We start from the raw sequence: 21780 nt of genomic DNA, 5'->3' as shown, positions 1-21780 counted from the left end.
AGAAGACGTTTGGAAGATCATTGGCTACACAAAGATCGTGATTGTGCTCTTGTCCTTTCTTCTTTTATCTTTTTCTTTTTTTTTCTCTTTTCTCACTTCACATCTCTCTTTCTTCACCCTTGTAAAAATGGAAGACAACGATAAAGTCACTATCATGCCCATGAAACTAAATGATACCAATTATTTGATGCGAGTTTCATGAAGCATTACATATGGGGAAAAGGGTTGTGAGGAATAGTAGATGGTTTCGATTCGGAAGCAAAACTAATTCTCACAAAAATTGAAAATAAGAAAGAGGCGCCTCTCACGGAATGAGAAAAAATAAGGCATTGGGTACATATGCAAAAAAAGTAAAAAGAATAGAGGATAGGGCATGCCAAAATCATGCCATGGCTAATTAATAGCGTTACATCAAGAAATGTTTTAGTCTAACCAAATTCGAGCATGCCAATAAAGCTTGTGAATACCTTAGAAATATGTATTCTCTTAAGGACATTACACATGTGTGCAATTTGCAAGACAAAGTTCAGTCATCGACTTAAAAAGATAAAAGTATTAAGAAATATTTTAATGAGTTGTCCGAACTTTGAGAAGTGTGGGCTCTTCTTGAGCCAAAGTGGCATTGTCCTGAACATATCGAGCTTCGCCAAAACAACTTGATATGGAACACTTTTGCCAATTTTTGAGGCAGGAATTTGAAAAAACCAAATCGGCTCTTTTACGTAGAGGAAAAGTTCCCTCTATTATTGACACTATTGAGGAACTAACTATGGGGGAAAATAGACTAAAGAAGAATACTCCAAAGAATGAAGAAGATTTCGTTCTAACCGTATCTAGACCGAAAAATTATATGTGCAATTAGGCTGCCTCATTTTGGTAGACAAAATAATGAATATGACAAAAGAAAAGTCATTGGCACCATTGTCATGAACCGGGGCACCATAGGCCTCAATGTCCTAAGTTGAAGAGAAAAGTTGCATCCGTTGGTTCAAAATCAAAAGATCAAAACAATCAAGATGCACATGTATTTATGGCACAATTAATAGAAATCTTTCAACCTCTTCTCAAAGGAGCACCCTCCTTAACTGAAGCCGCAACCAGAGCAGTTGTCTTATCCTTCTCCGATCCTGGTAACTTTCCTTGGCTCCTTGACTTTAGTGTTTCTTTTCATATGACCTTAAATATGAATAGTTTGTCTGAATGTCTTAACAATAACTCAAGTGTGTCAAAACTTTTCAGAGTTGATGGTACATCTCTTAAAATAAAATGAATAGAATTTTGAAAACCTTCAAAACTCAAAAAAAAATCTTTATTCCAAAAGTTAGATATATTCTCAAATTAAATCTAAACATTTTACCTATTTCTCAAATATCTAATTATAGGTGTAACATCTTCTCTTCTCATGGTTGTTGGGTACAGGCAGTGGCGTACCTAGGATTCATGTGAAGGGGGGTCAAAAAGGGGTGTAGCAAAAAAAATGGTGTGATAGTCGGGGGTTCGAGGGCACCGCCCCTGGAAAAAAAAAATTGAGATAAAATAAAAAATGGCTACAATTATTAATAAAAAATCTATTTCATATGGACAAATCAAACTATTTGTTGCAGTCATGGCTGGGCTAGGAATGGGCTTTTAAAAAAAATCACTGTTCCGAGAGGCAAGATTGGGCTCCTGCCCCCCCCCCACCCACCAACTTCGCCTCTGGGTACAGGATCGTCAGGCAGGAAAGCGGATTAGGAAAGGCTATAGAAAAAGAGGACTCTACTATATGGATTTTTTGGAATTACCCAAGAATGTCTTTTGTTATAATGTTCGGAAATTGGATTTGGATCTATGACACAAAAGACTTGACCATCCTCATCTATGTCACATGGGTGCGGGTGTGGCAAATATATATATATATATATATATATAGTCCAAAAGTTAGACATAAATGACCCTGGGTGTGTTGACTGCACCTAGGGTCAGGTTGGCCGCATCATGTGTGGGTGCAGGTGCGGCACCTAGTTGGAGAATCCTGTTAAAATGTACTGGGTGTGTTGACTGCACCCAGGGTCAGGCTGGCCGCATCATGTGTGGGTGCAGGTGCGACACCTAGTTGGAGAATCCTGTTAAAATGTATCTCCGAAAAAACTAGTTGTAAATATAAATATATATATTTATATATTTAGAGATACATATACATATAATATATGTATATGTAACTCTATATATATAAAAATATATATTTATATACCTTTTTTTATTTCTTACCCAAAAAGGGTATTATTGTAATCTTGCGCATATTCCATTTGGAATATGTTGTACTTTTCTTTTTTATTTTCCTTTTGTAATTCCTTTTATTTTTTCATTTTTAAATTTTCTTTTTTTATTAAAGGTGCATTGGGGGTCCCCCAATAGGGTCGTTGGGGGCTCTCCAACGACTCCTTTGGAGCCCCCTTTTTGCACCTCTTAGTTCTTGTATAAATAGGGGTGTTCCCCCTTTGTATTTCCTAAGCTTGAGAGTCTCAAGCATTTGCTTCCATTTTATGAAATACATGCATTGTTGCATGTTTATTATTTATACGCTTTTTGCGTATTTTGTTCAAGTGTTGTGAGAGTGCTTTCGTGCACTTCTTTTTTAAAGTATTTATGCTTGTATGCGTATTGTCTCTTCGTAGACAATTTCACATGGTATCAGAGCACGGTTGGTGATTAAGGATCGTGGGATTCTCCTTTTTTCGAGTGCCTTGAAAACCGTGTCTTTGGATCCTTAGAAGTTGAAGTGGTGGATCTTGCTTCTCAAATATTTTAGAAGGATCTTGTGCAAGCTAGAAGTTGAAGAATTGTGTTGGTACGCCCTCTTCTCCTTTTCTTTACTCCTTAATGGGTGAAAAAGAGTCTCACTTCGCTCATGGTTTCAAGTTGAATGGGTCCAACTATCATATTTGGGTCGGGAACATGGAGGCTCACATAAAAGGTAAAGGATTATGGGGTTATCTGCAAGGCACAATTCCGGAACCGGAACCCAAAATAACCGTGATGGACGGAAGTGAAATCATGATTCTTGAGGGAGAGGAAAGGATCAAAGCTCTTGAAGAATACTCCAAGAAGCACGACGAATGGGAAATGAAGAACTTCAAGATTCTTTTTTGGTTCTTCGTATCCGTCGAAACAAAGATTAATGCCAACATTATCAAATTCAAGAAAGCATCGGAAGCTTGGCATTATCTCGAGAAAATGTATACATCAAGAGATCTATCCCATAAGTATTACCTTCAAAAAAGGTCCTCTCTTACTCAAGGTGAAATGTCTATTAGGGAATATTTTGCCGACCTTTCCTCCATTTGGGATGAGCTTTCCATGCTTGAACCAAAATGGAGTGGAGAGGCAATTGAACTCCGTCACAAGCAACTTGAAGAAGATCGGTTCTTCAATTTTTTGAATGGGTTAAGACCGGAATTTGAGCAAATAAGGTCGTCACTTCTATCCTCCTTTACTCCTCCCTCTCTTGAAGATGATCTCACCAAATTAAGTGGTGAGGAGACTCGTATGAGTTTATGTAAACAAGGACCAAATGTTCTTGCGGTCCCTTGTAATTATGAAGAAAACAATGAGGTCAATGTTGTATCAAGTCCCGAAAATAATGTAAAGACCTATCGTCCTCCTCATTTCAAATCACAAAATCAAGGAGGAGATGGTGGACAAAGAGGAAAGAGGGACTATAGCAAGATTATTTGTCATTTTTATAAAGAACCAGGGCATATCAAGCTCATATGTCCCAAATGGAAAAAGCTTCTCGCCATGGCTACCACCAGTGTACCGCAAAAGGAAGAGGCATCATCAAGTGGGTCACTCTCTTTAAATCAAATATTGGAAGCCCTTCAACCTCTTCTCAAGGGAGCTACATCCGGTGCCGCCGTATCTACTTCTTCCATCCCAGGTAAAGTCTCTTGGCTTTTGGACTCAGGTGCATCTTTTCATATGTCCCCAAACATGTTTTCACTTTCCGATTACTCAAAAAATGTTTTTCCATCCTTTGTTTCCACTGCGGATGGAACCTCTCTTGAAATTAAAGGAATAGGTAATTTTGAAACTCAAAATTTTTTCATTCCAAAAATTAGATTTATACCTAAACTAAACTTAAACCTTCTCTCTGTTTCTCAACTCTCGGACCATGGTTGCGATATTAAATTTTCATATGATAAATGTTTAATACAGGATCGCCGGTCCGGGAAATTGATTGGGGAAGGCTTTAGAAAAGGAGACCTATACTATATGGAATCTCTCCAAGTTCCAAAATCTTTTTGTAATGTTGCCCGGAACAAAGATATAAATGTGTGGCACAAGAGACTTGGTCATCCTAATGTCACCAAGTTATCTTATTTACATTTTGCGAAGGATCTATGTAAAAGTTCTTTTTCTTGTAATGATTGTCTTCTCGGAAAAATGCAAAGTTTACCTTTTGAGCAAAGAACTATGTTCTCATCTAAAACCTTCGAAATTGTTCATTCTGATGTTTGGGGACCCGCACCTGTTGTTTCAAAAGGAGGCTTTTCTTATTATGTCATTTTTGTGGATGATTTCTCCAGATATTCATGGATCTATTTTCTTAAGTTCAAACATGAAGTTTTTACGTGTTTTAAAACATTTCATTCAATGATCAAGAATCAATTCAACAGTAATATAAAGATTTTTAGAAGTGATTCTAGAGAAGAATATCTCTCCAACCAATTTAAAGTATATCTTGAAGATCACAGAATTATTCACCAAAGGTCTTGTCCTAAAAACCCCCAACAGAATGAGTTGGCCGAAAGAAAACACAGGCACATCACTGAGACCACTAGGACCCTTCTTATTTCCCAAAACATTCCTAAAAAATTTTGGGCTGAAGCAGCTCTTGCTTCTGTTTATCTGATAAATCGTTTACCATCTAGGATATTAGGGAAAATATCCCCCTTTGAGATCTTATACAAGATTAAACCTTATTATAATAGGTTACGAGTTTTTGGGTGTAAGTGCTTTATACTTACGGATAAAAATGACAAGCTCTCTCCCAAGGCTATCCCCTGCGCCTTTCTTGGGTATTCCGAAACTCAAAAAGGGTTTCGTTGCTATGATCTTCGAGATGATAAGTTATATGTTTCTAGAAATGTAACGTTTTTAGAAAATGAAAGTGGATTTGAAAAAAATGTTTCTCAACAAGAAAATTTTGACTACTCATTCCTTTTTGACTTATTAACTAGTAATGATGATATATCTAGTGATGATGGTGTATCATCAAACCATGATAAGGATAATGATGGTGATGTTGAAGAACATAACTCACTCAATGAACAAGAAAACCGGATTTCAAGTGATCCCATAACCTACTCACGTAGAAACCAAGACACCTTTAGAAGTGCCATTGACCAATATAGTGAGTTTGTTCCTGATATCGATCACCGAAGATCTGAGAGGAATAGGAGACCTCCAACTCGTTTTGTCTCTTTTGATTCCTTTTCACCCCGGTATAGGGCTTGTCTTAGTGCCATTCACTTTTACTTTGAGCCAAGGAATTTTGAAGAAGCTAAAAAATTTATAGAATGGCAAGAAGCCATGAAAAATGAACTTAATGCTCTTAAAAGGGTTGAAACTTGGGATTTCCAAACTCTACCCATAGAAAAGAAAACTATAGGTTGTCGATGGGTTTTTAAGGTTAAAACTAAGAGCGACGGATCCCTGGAAAGGTATAAAGCTCGCTTAGTTCCAAAGGGTATGGGCAAGAGTATGAAATTGATTATGAAGAAACTTTTGCTCCTGTAGCCCAAATGGTTACAGTCAGATGTCTTGTTACTATTGCATCTATTAAAAATTGGAATATTTTTCAAATGGATGTGAAAAATGCTTTTTTAAATGGTGATCTTAACGAAGAAGTGTATATGGATGCTCCACCCGGCATGGAGATCCCTAAAAATAAAGTTCTTCGTCTTCGAAAGGCTCTCTATGGTTTGAAACAGGCCCCCAAAGCCTGGTATGACAGATTTACCAGTGTAATGCTGGAAAACGGTTTCTCCTCATGTTATACTGACACTGCTCTATTTACCAGAAAATCTAATGCAGGGATTGTGATATTATTACTCTATGTTGATGACATGTTAATTACAGGTGATGATGTTCAAGGAGTCAAGGGTATTAAGTCCGTCTTGACTTCAAAATTTGAGATGTCAGACTTGGGTTTTATGACATATTTTCTTGGAATTGAGGTTGTCTATTCGCAACGTGGTTATTTTCTATCACAGTCTAAACTTGCTTGCGAGATTATTGACAGGTCAGGAATTTCTGATGACAAAGTATGCGAAACTCCTGAAGTTGTGTGAGCAAAAATAAAGATTGACGACGGCGTTCCTCTAACCGATCCTACTCCCTACAGGCAGTTGGTAGGTTCTTTAATGTACCTTAGCATTACTCGACCTGATTTGTCACATGCTATACACATCGCCAGTCAGTTTCAGCACGCTCCTACAACCGTTCATATGAGTGTTGTGTTCCGCATCATCAGATATTTAAAGGGAACTGTGAATAAGGGAGTATTTCTATCTTCTTCTTCTGAATTGAAATTGCTTGCTTATACTGACTCAGATTGGGGAGGTGACCCTAGTAACCGTCACTCCACCACTGGCTTTTGTGTTTCTGATGACAAAGTATGCGAAACTCCTGAAGTTGTGGGAGCAAAAATGAAGATTGACGATGGCGTTCCTCTAACCGATCCTACTCCCTACAGGTAGTTGGTAGGTTCTTTAATGTACCTTAGCATTACTGGACCTGATTTGTCACATGCTATACACATCGCCAATCAGTTTCAGCACGCTCCTACAACCGTTCATATGAGTGTTGTGCTTCGCATCATCAGATATTTAAAGGGAACTGTGAATAAGGGAGTATTTCTATCTTCTTCTTCTGAATTGAAATTGCTTGCTTATACTGACTCAGATTGGGGAGGTGACCCTAGTAACCGTCACTCCACCACTGGCTTTTGTGTTTTCTTAGGTGAGTCTTTGATCTCATGGTGATGTAAGAAGCAACAGAAGGTCTCACTATCATCCACCGAAGCCGAATATAAGATCATGGCATCTACCACCATGGAAATTGTATGGATTCGACGCCTTTTAGAAGATATGGGAGTGCTTATCAGAGAACCAACAAAGCTATCTTGTGACAATAAAAGTGCAATCTATATTGCCAAGAACCACACCTTTCACGAGCGAACAAAGCATATAGAGATGGACTATCATTATGTCAGAGAAGAATACTTGAAGAAGGTCATTGATCTACCATACGTGACGTCTGAGTATCAACTTGCAGACTTCTTCACAAAAGCTCTATGTTCGCCCAGATTTCATTTCCTTCTTGACAAACTTGCGGTTATCACACCGTAAGTTTGAGGGGGGGTGTTAAAATGTATCTCCGAAAAACCTAGTTGTAAATATAAATATATATATTTATATATTTAGAAATACATATACATATAATATATGTATATGTATCTCTATATATATAAAAATATATATTTATATACCTTTTCCTATTTCTTACCCAAAAAGGGTATTATTGTAATCTTGCGCATATTCCATTTGGAATATGTTGTACTTTTCTTTTTTATTTTCCTTTTGTAATTCCTTTTATTTTTTCATTTTTAAATTTTCTTTTTTTATTAAAGGTGCATTGGGGGTCCCCCAGTAGAGTCGTTGGGGGCTCTCCAACGACTCCTTTGGAGCCCCCTTTTTGCACCTCTTAGTTCTTGTATAAATAGGGGTGTTCCCTCTTTGTATTTCCTAAGCTTGAGAGTCTCAAGCATTTGCTTCCATTTTATGAAATACATGCACTGTTGCATGTTTATTATTTATACGCTTTTTGCGTATTTTGTTCAAGTGTTGTGAGAGTGCTTCCGTGCACTTCTTTTTTAAAGTATTTATGCTTGTATGCGTATTGTCTCTTCGTAGACAATTTCACAAATCCCTGTAACACATAGGGCAAAAAAAAATCATTGTACATAATTTTTTAAAGTCCAAAAAATTGGACCAAAATGACCCTAGGTGCGTTGACCGCACCCGCATCGCATCGCGTCGACGCTGGTGCGGCACCCTGCTAGCCGAATCCTTGTTACATAGATCCTCATGTATCCAAAATCCAACACTTTGCAAGTTTAGAAAAATTTTGTAATTCGAAAAGTTTTGCTTGTAAAGATTGTATTCTTGGTAAAATGAAAAGATTATCATTTCACGATAGAACTTTTGTTTCATCTAGACCACTTAAGTTAATACATTCAGACATTTGGGGTCCCGCACCGATCATATCAAAAGTCAGATACGCATATTATGTAATTTTTGTTGATGATTTCTCTAGGCATACTTGGATCAACTTCCTTAAACATAAATTTTTTCTCATTTTCAATCAGTTCACAAAATGGCTAAAAATAAATTTCAAAATGATATTCTCATTTTTCGCACTAATTCAAAAGGAGAATTTTTGTCAAAAGAATTTAAAGACTATCTCAATTTTCATGGCATTACACATCAAAAATCTTGTCCACACACACCTCAACAAAATGACCGAACAAAAACACCGACACATTACAGAAACCACTAGGACTACATTGAGAGCAAACTCATAGGGACACCAATTTACAATACTCAAGACGTAGAGAATCCAAACATCCATGTGCATTGGAAAAATAATCTGAAGCACAAGCTAGAAGGTCATCAAGAGTCTCTGAAGCTCCCAAAAAATTTGTCTTACGAATCTTTTTCATCCACGTATAATTAATACACTCGTATGTAGAACATTCATCCTATACTCAAGCAAAAAACCATACAAAGTATGAAGAGGTAAAAGTGTTAGAAAGGGCCAACACTTAGACCATTCAAGATATTCAACAAGGAAATAAACCTATAGGTTGGATGTGCGTTTAAAAAGTTAAAACCAAGAGTAACAAAACTCTTGAAAGATATAAAGCGAGATTAGTGGCCAAGCGGTATTCTCAAGAGTATGGCATCGATTACGAAAAAACTTTTGCTCTAGTTGCCCGGATGACCAAAATCAGGAGCAGTGTTGTAAAAAGCGTTAAGGAGTATCAAGGCGCTCCAGCAAAAACCAAGGCGAGGAATAAGCCTTGAGGCGTAAAGTGTAAGCCTCAAATATTTTTTTTGAAAACTTTAAAAATATTATAAAAAATATCTAAAAATATAAATAAATAAATAAATGCTTTATTGATGAAATAACAACCAATAAGAAATAGAAAATCTCAAATAAGTACTAAAAAATATGAGATTAACATATAAAAGTAGCTAAAAAATGATTACATAACTGGAAAATATATGAGATTAACCAAAAAAAGTTAAAATATACTAAGAAACTGATTACATAAGTGAAATAACTGGAAAATATATGAGATTAACCTACAAAAGTTAAAAATATATGAGATTATTCTAAAAAATATGAGATTGACATATAAAAGTAACTAAAAATGATTACATAACTGGAAAATAAATGAGATTAACCAACAAAAGATAAAATATACTAAAAAACCGATTACATAACTGGAAAATATATGAAATTAACCAACAAAAGTTAAAATATATGAGATTATTCTAAAAAATATGAGATTAACATATAAAAGTAACTAAAAACTTATTACATAACTGGAAAATATATGAGATTAACTAACAAAACTTAAAATATACTAAGAAACTGATGGTATAACTGAAATAACTGGAAAATATATGAGATTAACCTACAAAAGTTAAAATATATGAGATTATTCTAAAAAATATGAGATTAACATATAAAAGTAACTAAAAAATGATTACATAACTGAAAAATATATGAGATTAACCAACAAAAAGATATACTAAGAAATTGATTACATAACTGAAAAATATATGAGATTAACCAACAAAAGTTAAAATATATGAGATTATTCTAAAAATATGAGATTAACATATAAAAGTAACTAAAAAACTGATTACATAACTGGAAAATATATGAGATTAACCAACAAAAGTTAAAATATACTAAGAAATTGATTACATAACTGAAATAACTAGAAAATATATGAGATTAACCTACAAAAGTTAAAATATATGAGATTATTCTAAAAAAATATGAGATTAACATATAAAAGTAACTAAAAAAATGATTACATAACTGGAAAGTATATGAGATTAACCAACAAAAGTTAAAATATATTAAGAAACTAATTACATAACTGAAATAACTGAAAAATATACGAGATTAACCGACAAAAGTTACAATATAGTAATATACTAAGAAATTGATTACATAACTGAAAATATATGAGATTAACCTATAAAAATCTTGTTGATCATATCTCAGAAATCTTTTTGTAAAAAAAAAAAATTGCGCCTTTAGGCACAAAGGGTCGTGCCTTAAGGCGAGGCGTGCCTTTTGCGCTTCAAGGCACATTTTTTATAACACTGGATAGGACACTGATAGCCTTAGCCTCTATTAGAAAATGACCCATATTTCAAATGAATGTCACAAATATTTTTCTCAGTGGAAACTTAGTTGAAGAAGTTTATATAGAAGCAGCCCCTAGTATTAGTATTCCTAAGGGTAAAGCTCTTCGTTTAGAAAATGTTTTTTATGGTCTTAAACAGACACCAAAAGCCTGGTACGGCAGGTTTAGTCATGTTATTCTTGATATTGGATTCAGAACTTATCTGACTAACACTATTTTGTTTATTAAGATTTTTGATACAGTAATTATTATTATTCTCCTTCATGTGGATGACATGATTATCACCGAAGACGACAAACAGGAAATTAAAAACATTAAAAAACTTCTTAAAAATCATTTTGAAATGTCTGATTTAGGTTTATTGAGATATTTTTTAGAAATTAAAGTTGCTTATTCCCCTCGAGATTATTTATTATTTCAATCTAAGTTTGCTTTTGATATGTTTCAAGGTCTGAAATTGCAGATGATAAGAGAGTGGATACTTCAGAAGTTGTCAACATCAAAATGAAAATCGATGATGGAGAACCTCTTAATGATCCCACCCCTTACAGACAGCTTATTGGAGCACTTTCCTATCTTTTCATTAATAGACCTGATATAGCACACGCTATACACACAACTAGTCAGTTTCATCATTCTCCTACTTTTGTTCACATGAGCAGTTTTGCATATTGTTAGATACATCAAGTCTTCACTTTCACGAAGCCTCCTCTTGATTGTTTCATACTCATTAAATTTAATTGCTTATACTGATGTTGATTGAAGAGGTGATCCCAATAACAGACACTCAACCACTGGTTTTTGTGTTTTTTAAGTTGAATCCTTGATTTTGTGGCAGTGCAAAAAAGCAGTCGGAGGTCTCTCTTTCATCCACCGAAGCTGAATACCGAGTCATGGTAACCACAATAATGAAATTACTTTAACTCAAAAGACTGCTAGTTGACATGGGAGTTGAAGTGACACAAGCTTCACGCATATGCTGTGACAACAAGAGTGTGATATATATTACCAACAATTGAACATTCCATGAACGCACCAAATATATTGAAATGGATTGTCACTATGTGAGAGAGGAGCATCTACATGAAACCATTGATCTGCCATGTGATACATCATAATACCAATTAGCAGATTTCTTCACCAAACCTCTTGATGCTCCTAGATATCATTTCCTCTTAAACAAACTTCCGCTCATTGTACCGTAAGTTTGAGGGGAAGCGTTAAAAAGTGTATTCATCCATGTAATATATATAATATAATATTCTATATAATATTCTATATTTATTTATTTTTATTTTATTTTATTTTCTTTTTTTCTTCCTTTTTTTGTATTTTTATTTTTGTCTAGTTTAAATTGAACTAGACCTTAAACTAGTCAAGATCCAACTAGATCTTGACTAGTTCGTTGGACTAGCTCCAACGGCTCTATGGAGCTCTTTAGAGCTCCTCTCTCTCCCTCTCACTTTGTGTATAAATAAGGGATGATTCCCTCTCCATTGTAACAATGCTTTTATGTATTTCATATGAATGAAATAAAGTTTATTATTTGATCTTTTGTATTCTTTCATTTATGCCCTTTTGTGGGTTATGATTATTGTACTATCTTCAATAGACACCTATTATAAGCATTTGTGTGAAGATCCTCATTTCCTTACAATATGTGCATATTAACAATTTCCACACAGGACATAAGTTGAATGAATGAAGTGTCCATGTGACATACAGTTCAATTGTCCTATAAAACTAATGACTTAATGAGCAGAGAGTAAAATATAAAGACCATTTTAAAAAACTGCTGTTAACCACATATAGCAGGAAATACACAATCCCTGGCTCAATAGTTAAACACAAATTTTTACAGCTCTTTGCAAAACATAAAACTCAAGTCAAGAGGAAAACATGCCAAGATTTTCTGGTTACAAACCACAAAGTTCAAAATGACATGAGATGGAAAGTTTATTGATGCTAACTTGCCTGACCACTTAATTTGTTCCCCTTGACTTCCTGAACAGCCTTCGTGAATTTCTCAATCCCCTAAACAGAAAAATAGAAGGTAAATCAAACTTTACGTCATCATCAACTGGCTACTATTTCTTTTTAGGAACATCCACACACAAAATAAATTGAGATAATCCTGAGACAATAAAATGTACTTTAGCAAAGACATTCATATAACTTAGCCCTTTACAGTGAACATAACTATCATGCCATCCAAGAACAGACAACTTAAGAGACCAAAAAATCACATACTTTATTCAAAGTTAATAACCAGCTATTCACCAAAACTACAAGACAGATTTTCCATCAAACAACTGCCCATTGAACAGTTAAACTGATAAAATATTATCTAAGTAATAGTTCACATAACAATAGCATTGCATAGATCACAAAAGAATCCAACAAACAATGCTAAAATCTATGAATCATCCCTTGCTTTTCAGGATGAAGGCAAAAAAAATTCTCCTCACTAACCATTTCTTGGGGACCCGTTTTTGTTGTAAGCAACACCTAGGGTATCAACAAGAGAGGATATAGAAAAAAAATAAGAAATAACCATACAATATACAAACACAAAAGAGGACTGCAGTGGCATTCAAGCAGAAGGCTACAAGATTAAGAGAAGAACTATCTGGAGATAAAGGATAAGCCTAGAGGTTATTTTCACTGCAATAAATGGGAGAGGAAGCTTGACGTTTAAAAGACAAGGGGACCATTGGAGCGAGTGTTGTAAGGGGTTCCTTCATGAAACGTGTACCATTGCATTGATATTGTAATATCGCATATTTCTACACTTAGTCATTTTGAGATGTTTTTCGAAAAATTGGCTAAGTCTGGAAGTAAAATCGTTTGAGGCTCGATTTCTAGACTTAAGTCTTTGAGTCTGGGCTTGACACAGGTCTCATCGACAAGGTCGAGGAGAGCCAATTGAAACATGGAAAAGAGTTGTAAATTCGACCTTTAAATTCAAGCAAAAATCAAATTATTTTTTGGCAAAATTCGGAATTTAGTATTTGTGTAATTGGATGCGTCTCGAAATTTTGAGCGTGACAATATTTTACTTTCCTGAATTTGAGTTCCGGTTTATCCGGAAATCGCGTTTTCCCGAAAATTGAGCAGTTTGTCGAAATGGATCTAGGGTTGGATCGGATTGGATCCAAGGCCTAGGATCCGAATTTTTATGGATTTGGGTTCTACTTAGGTCCTACTTAAATCTGGATTTGATCCAGATCTCAATCCATTTTCTTTTTGGGTATGGGTTTGGATCTTGGATCTGAATCTGAATCCAAGCCCAACTTTTTCCAGCTTTAAAGTGAATATAAAGCTTTATTTTGAGGTTTAATAAGGTTAGGGAACCTTCTGGGTTAATTTGGTTATTTTTGGAAGTTTTTAGATATTTTTATTTAATTAATATTTAATAATTAATTAAAAACAATTTTGAATTTTTATTTTGGGCTGAGTGGTTCTCTCTAAAAGAGAACCTATTCTTACCTAAGAGAGGTTAAGAGAGAGTTTTAGAAGAGTTGAAAGCTTTAAGAAAAGAAAAGTCAACTTTCTTTAAAAGCTTCCAAAAATTAGGAAACAAAGGAAAGAGAGAAAGAGTTTCCATCCTTTGGAAACTCTTAGAGAGGGCTGAATCAATTCAAGATATTTGATCCAACCTAAAGACAATTTCAAGGATGTCACAAAATAATTAGAGAAAGGAGACCTTTCAAGAGATTCAAATAGGGATGGCAGTGGACCGGGGGAAAGCGGGGCCCCGCCTCGCCCTGTTTGGACCGGGGATGAAGGGTATGAAACGGGGATGGAGGCGGGGACGAAGGTTAAAATACATCCCTGTCCGGGGGTGGAGGCGGGGATGGACGTGCACTTTTCCCCGCCCCGCCCCATCCCCGCCACGATCCCCGCCCCGACCACTTTTCCCCGCAATATCCCCGCCCCGCCCCGCCCCATCCCCGTTTGAGTCGGGGATGGAGGACATAAACGGGGATGAAGGCGGGGATGGAGGATAAAATCCATTCCCCGCCGGGGATGGAGGCGGGGTGGGGGTGGAGACCTTGTCCCCCACCCCGCCCCACTGCCATCCCTAGATTCAAAGATTCAAACCATGAGAACGAAGGGTCTCAGACTATTGCATATTTGGTGTCACTATCAACCTAGGTTCCAAATCAACAAGTAAAAGGACAAAAATTAAGATACCAATATATCTCCGTAGTGAAAAAAGACCGTGTTAAGTGGATAAGATTAAAGTTGCAAGGAGAAACATAATCCAAATTTAGGTGACTGTGATATAGATGGTTGCAGTTCCACTCACAATCCAACAGCATTCCAGAGACACTTCAACATGTAACGAAATATGTGGAAATACAAAATGAGGGCCTCTAAAGGCTTACAAAATCATAAAGTACACATGCACATACATAAGTCCATCTAAGGGACAATACAAGGGCACAAAGGCACAACACGACCACTATGTGCATTCAAGACATTAAAGAACTAAATAGAAGAACACAAAACATAAAAAATATTCATCTTATTGAGCATGAATGCTTAAGAGAAGCATTAAGAAATGAAAGGGGATAAAAGCCCCTATTTATACACATACAAGAGAGAGGGAGACCACAATAGAGTTGCTGGACTGTTCCACTCTATGTTGACTAGTCAAAAAAGAACCCAACAACTCTATTTGGTATCTGACCAAATAGTCCCTATAAAAACAGAAAATAACAAAAAAACAAATAAAGTAAAAGTACTAATATGCCCCTGATGGGCACAGCCTATTACAAGAACTGAAATGACCAAAATACCCCTAATGGGTATTTACCTATTACATCATTATAAATAAAATATATATACGTATATATGTACAATATGAACCAAAACTAAATATATGTATGAAAATACATATATACAACTAAACACAACATGCTCTGCTTTCTGTTCTATTACTTTCAAACATATTGTCCTGATCTATAAAGCTTGTTTAGTATAAACTATAACCACAAGATTAAATTGATTTTTTGTCACATCTCAAAGGAGAAAAAAATCAGAAAGTGACGAAGAACTGTTCAGAAGATCAATGCTAAACAGTACATAACATCTGCACATGATCATCAACAGGTTATCCTCAAACCAATAAACAACTATAATATGGAAAAAGCTAGGATACCGACACAATGAGTTAAAGGATCCACAATATTAATCCTAAGCATGTATTTTTATCTAAAAAATCCTGCACTGTGTTGCATCAAAAGGAAAAAAGAAAAGGAATATTACATAAAGGTCATTATCCAAGTACAAATCAATAGTTTCCACAAAATTAATTTAAGTAAAAAAGGGAATTGTGAAGCTCATATATCTAGATCCACCTTCATCAATGTCTTCCCAAAACTCTCTTCCTCTTCAGCAATGATGCCCTTGATCTTTGACTCATGTTGTTTAAGTTCTGGAAAAGTTTCACCCATCACTTTCACAACAACACTTGCAAGCCTATGAATTAGCATGTCATCAGATTTTAACCAGCCATAATAAATGAAAAAACAAAACAAAACCAAAAAAAACAAACCACCAAGGTTGCTGACCAGAGAGTTCAAAAATAAGACAACAAAGAGCTTGAAGAGTTTCTACGTTGGATAACTAGGTTCTCAAAAATACTCAACATTGTAATAGCCAATATTTTCAAATCTAGCACCTATTGAAGTCTGAGGATTGTCTGAAGCAAATATGATTTGCTTTATAGGAAATTCAAAAATATTATTTTGTTTGTGAAAGTGTATCCATGTGCTTCAGGAATGTAATGCAGGAGAGAGGGAGAGAGTTCACTCTCTCCCACTCTCTCTCTCTCTCATTCATGCACTTTCTTTTGCTTTTTCTTGGTTATGAACTAAAAAAAATTTAGCATACAAAAGGCTAACTTAATAAATCAACTTTCATTTACATAAACAATTCTCCAGACAAGTTGAAGTATCTTTATCATCTTCTATTTTTTATCTTTACAACTCCCTTGAGAGCTATAGTTAGGCTAGTAATCATTGCACATCTAATTATGCACAAATCACAGTACAAAAATGCCTAAAAAATATCATTGATATTTCCCAATATTACTGCGACATTAACAGGGTTTTTTCTTGACTTTTTATAATTTCAAGAAAACACTTATCCTTTGTAATTTGTATATCTTATTAAATTTTTAAATATTACATACGCCAATGTTTCCCAATATTTTCTTGAGAAAACATAAAAGTCTAAATTATTGGAAGATTTTTGCTTGCTGAGAAAATCTCAATAATGAGATCTGTCACATTGTCACGCATGATAATATCATAGATATTATTATTAACCAGAAAATGAGCACCAAGAATTTAAAATCCATGCTTTCATAATAAGGATGAGTATAGAAATATCTGTATTTCTTACCCACTGAAGAAACCTTCTTGAGCCTTGAGAACTTCCTTACCATATCGAATAGCACGACGAAGAATACGCCTTAGTACATATTCCCGACCCTCATTACCTTCAAGACAGAAAAGCTTCATTAAAAAATGCTACTGTCATAGCTCCATTGCCAACTTGAGGTATATTATTACAAGCAGCCCATAATAACACTGCAAGCTGAAGTCATTATCAATCCAAAATATATCATGCAAAAAGTTAAGTGTGCATTTATGATAAAAGTTAATGGAAGGAGCCTAGTTAGCACATAAATGAAAATTATGTGCATGCTAGCAGTGATACAAGATGAATCTCCAATTCAAATACTCTAAAAGAAAGTGAACTGGAAACAGATACAGTACAGAACATAAAACCCAAAGGCATCAAATAGTGAACATACTAAGACATCCACAATAAATAAAAAACCTTACTGGAGAAGGCAGAGTATTGATGGTACAAGATATACATATGCTATCAGATTCCACTAAAATGCTTACAAGTTATTCTAAGCCTACTGTGATGCAACCAACATCATCTCAAGGCAGATCAGAAATTGAAGTAAAAAGCAAAAGCAAGTTTATCAGATTTGGTGATCTCAAATGTGACCATTTCAATGGAATGGGTTGCTCATTATTTTGATAAATCATTTTGTTGGTCAGAAGAAGATTCTGTACAATTAAAGTCCCACTCATCAAATTGCATAGTGGAAGAAATACCCACAATGAAATCTGAAGAATTGACCATGATATGTCTGGTCCATGCACAATACCATAAATATATGATACAAATTTGTAACTGCTACCTAGCATCGGCAATGGATCTGAACAAATATATAAAAGGATGAAACTTATTTATTTGCACCCTACCGAAGGAACCACGAATTGGTGCTCTACAATATTACAAGGACTAAGGCATATTACCAGGACGAGAGCCATCCGCGATTGCAAATGATAGAGTCCTTATGTGGTCAGCCACAACTCTATATGCCATATCAACTTTTTCCGCATCATCTACTCCAAGTTTTCCAGAGTATGGTCGTGCACCAGTCACCTATATATCAATTAATTGTATGCTAAATCAAATTTGGAACAAACAGCTACCTATATGCAGTGGATTCCATAATATCAGTTAATGAGCTTTCCAACTAAAAAACAACTAAAATGCTCTATACTTAAACTACTATAACCATACTTCTTGTATAGCATCAAATATTGGCAAAAACACATCTGTATCATAGTTGCTCATCTTGTTCTGGACAATTGATGTAAGGCGTTCAAAACCCATTCCTGTGTCAACATGTTTTGCGGGCAAAGGCCTTAGAGAACCATCATTTTCCCTGTTAAACTGAATCAAAACACCCAGTGAGAAAAAGGATTATACAAATTAATGAAGCATGAGTTTGGAAAACATGCAGGACAAAAGTTAATATAAGAGTAGCCAATAACTAAACCTGAATAAAAACAAGGTTCCATATCTCAATGCAAGTAGGATCATCATTGTTGACCAATGAAGCAGCATCACGGTTACCAACTCTGTCAAAATGGATTTCAGTACAGGGTCCACATGGACCCGTATCACCCATCTCCCAAAAGTTATCCTGTCCAACATTTGAATGTAAGAAGTTACCAAACCACAGGAATATATAGCTGACAACAAATAAGAGAAAGCTAAGGTGGACAAATTTAACACACATGCAGGCGCATGAGCTCACACATAAAGCTCATATCCGCTGAAGACTTAACTAGGTGTTAACAAGTTCATTGAGGCTATTGCCAATAACAACCTTGAATTTCCAGTTGCCATTAGACATCTAAAAGGGCACTTTACTAAAAAGGTTTCCATAGTTCCAAAGTATGACTCATAAATAGCTTGAATATTTTGTACAATTACACTAATGACCTTGGTAGTGGCAATGAGTCAATTTTAGCTTAAAATTCAGGGTTATTTACAAAACCATAGCCAGTCTTTTTTTATGTTTCAGATTCATACACAAGAAAATCGGAAATTTAAATAAATACTTATTTGTATCCTTAGTTATTCAAATGCATAACTATGTCGACTATGTTCCTCCTAACTACAGTTAATAATCAATAAATTCTTATCTATACCAATTTTATCCTCATTAATCTCTCTCTCTCTCTCTCTCTCTCTCTCTCTCTCTCTCTCTCTCTCTCTCTCTCTCTCTCTCTCTCTCTCTCTCTCCAGGTTGGGTCATGCCTTCAAGGAGTGATCCAGATTTAGATATGGATCTGACTCAAATCTCAAGTGGTGTTGTGGATCTGTTTGGATTGATTTTCGGGGACTCGCATCACATAAAACAGCACATGGCTAGCATTCCAAATTCGCAGTAAGACCATGTCACAGGGATCCAAATGATGCACAAGCTGAGATGCAGAAAATTTGAAAGAAATAAAAGGGAACCGGTGTTACAAGCAGTATCGTATTGTATGATACACTACAATACGTAGCGTAACTATGGGCAAAATCGATACGATACACACTCGTACCACAATACCAGTATGTATTGTATCATACTATATCGTACGATACAATTTCGGTGCACTTTAAAAAGGGCCGAATCGTATTTTTTATTTTTTGAGTTATAAAGACCTCTTTAAAGCTGACTTCCTCATTTGTGTAAAGGCCATTACAGGGGTATCCACGCACCCTAAGAGTCATGAGAGCTATTTGAAGGTCAATCCGTGCACAAAAAGAGGGTTTTTGTGGTTTTCTTTCGAGTGCATTTCCACCATTTTTTCACTCAAGGAAGTGGGTTAAGGTAAAAAATCTCTACAACAACAACAGCAACTACGCCTTCATCCCAAAACAATTGGGGTCGGCGATATGAACCAAAAAAGAAAATCATTATGGGTCTTCCACATGAATCCTTCTCCTCCAATCATTTTTATCCAATGTCATGTCCTCGGTTTCTTTGTTGGTTCATATCGCCGACCCCAATTGTTTTGGGATGAAGGCGTAGTTGTTGTTGTCATGTCCTCGGTGAGGTTCAAAGCATTCATATCCTTTCCTATCATCTCCATCCAAGTCTTCTTAGGCCTACCCCGACCTCTTTTAACTAATATATTTTCATATTTCTCCATCCTTCTAACTGGAGCATCACTAGGCCTTCGCCGAATATGTCCAAACCACCGTAAACGATTCTCTCTCATCTTATTTTCAATGGATGCAACGCCTACCTTCTTACGTATCTCCCCGTTCCAAATCTTATCTTTTATTGTATTTCAACATATCCATCTAAGCATACGCATCTCAGCTATACTCATTTTTTGAATATGATGTCTCTTGGCAGCCCAACATTCTGTACCATATAGTAAAGCTGGTCTAATTGTCGTCCTATAAAACTTTCCCTTCAACCGCAATGGCATTCTACGATCGCACAACAGTCCAGTTGCACTTTTCCATTTCATCCACCCAACCTTTATCCTATGATTTACATCTCCATCAATTTCTCCATACTTTTGAATGATAGATCCCAAATATTTGAAACAATCATCCACCGGGATTTCTTGCTCACCAAGCTTCACTACACTCCCATCACTACTTCGTTGCTTACTAAACCGACATTCCATATATTTTGTCTTACTCTTACTCAACTTAAAACCTCTTGCTTCAAATGTTTGTCTCCATACTTCTAACTTAGCATTAACCTCAGCTCTAGACTCATCAATCAAAACAATATCATCAGCAAACAATATACACCACGGCACATTTTCTTGAATTGATCTCGTAAGCTCATCCATCACTATAGCAAATAGGAAAGGGCTTAATACAGATCCTTAATGTAACCCAACCGTTATAGAAAAATTGGTTGTCACACCTCCACACGTGCGGACATTGGTTACTACTCCTTCGTACATATCTTTAATTATACTAATGTACTTGAGAGAAACACTTTTCTTCATCATTGTCCACCAGAGAACATCCCTAGGTACTCTAGGATGTCGATGGGTGTTCAAGGTCAAGATTAAGAGTGATGGTTCTCTTGAAAGGTATAAGACTCGTCTTGTAGCTAAAGGGTACAATCAAGAATATGGGATTGACTATGAAGAGACATTTGCTCCAGTAGCTCGTATGGTTACTGTCAGATGTCTTATCACCATTGCTTTAATTCGAAAATGGAATATTTACCAAATGGATGTCAAAAATGTCTTTTTAAATGAAGATCTTAATGAAGAAGTTTACATGGATGCTCCACCTGCTACCTTTTGAATCTCACTATTGTATATTGGATCTGGGTAAGATACAGGTGATATGCCAAAACACATTTTTTGTGCTTTCAAATCAGCACAGTCCGTGGCCTTCAACTTTGTGTAATGATGACATAGCTCTTTGTGGTTGGCCCCACTGTTTGCCTAGTGAATGATTATTATGAAGGCCACGGATGACGACGGTGATTCCAAACCACAAAAATAGAGACGTCACCCTATCCAACAGAGTGCCTGTTGAACTTGGTCGGTCAAATGAGCTCAAGTAAGACAGTGGGTTCAAGATGTTGTGGATCTGGTCGTTTTGGGTGCGCTCAGTCTAAAGTTTCATAGTATGACTCATGCGTTTTATACCACGATAGTTTGTGTAATCTTGTATATAACCCTTATTCTTATATAGAGGCACCAAAGTACTCTTCCTCCACTCATTAGGCATCTTATTTGTCCGTCAAATCTTGTTAAAAAGATTTATCAACCATTCTAAATCTTTCTCACCCAAGCATTTCCAAGCCTCGATAGGTATACCATCTGGGCCAACTGTCCTTCTTGATTTCATTTTCTTCAAAGCCTCTGCAATTTCTTTCTTTTGAATCTTGCGCAAGAAGTCACGATTCATCTCATGAAAAGGAA

The 21780-nt window shown here is 35.7% G+C and overlaps 1 protein-coding gene across 1 annotated transcript in view; it reads right to left on the bottom strand.

Moving 5' to 3' along the window:
• LOC149849227 (alanine--tRNA ligase-like) overlaps positions 1–21780 on the bottom strand; it is a 150274-nt gene that overhangs the window by 107438 nt on the left and 21056 nt on the right. The window contains exons 4-9 of the mRNA XM_089999002.1: positions 18375–18521; positions 18116–18268; positions 17845–17974; positions 16910–17006; positions 15862–15982; positions 12470–12529 (exon numbers count right to left, since the gene is read on the bottom strand). Of these exons, the coding sequence (XP_089855128.1) occupies positions 12470–12529; positions 15862–15982; positions 16910–17006; positions 17845–17974; positions 18116–18268; positions 18375–18521 (708 nt within the window). The remainder of the gene's footprint in view (positions 1–12469; positions 12530–15861; positions 15983–16909; positions 17007–17844; positions 17975–18115; positions 18269–18374; positions 18522–21780) is intronic.

This window comes from Nuphar pumila, chromosome 1, assembly GCF_984573655.1.
Source record: "Nuphar pumila chromosome 1, dmNupPumi1.hap1.1, whole genome shotgun sequence".
Classification (NCBI taxonomy): Eukaryota; Viridiplantae; Streptophyta; class Magnoliopsida; order Nymphaeales; family Nymphaeaceae; genus Nuphar; species Nuphar pumila.
This window is presented reverse-complemented; position numbering and strand designations above follow the sequence as displayed.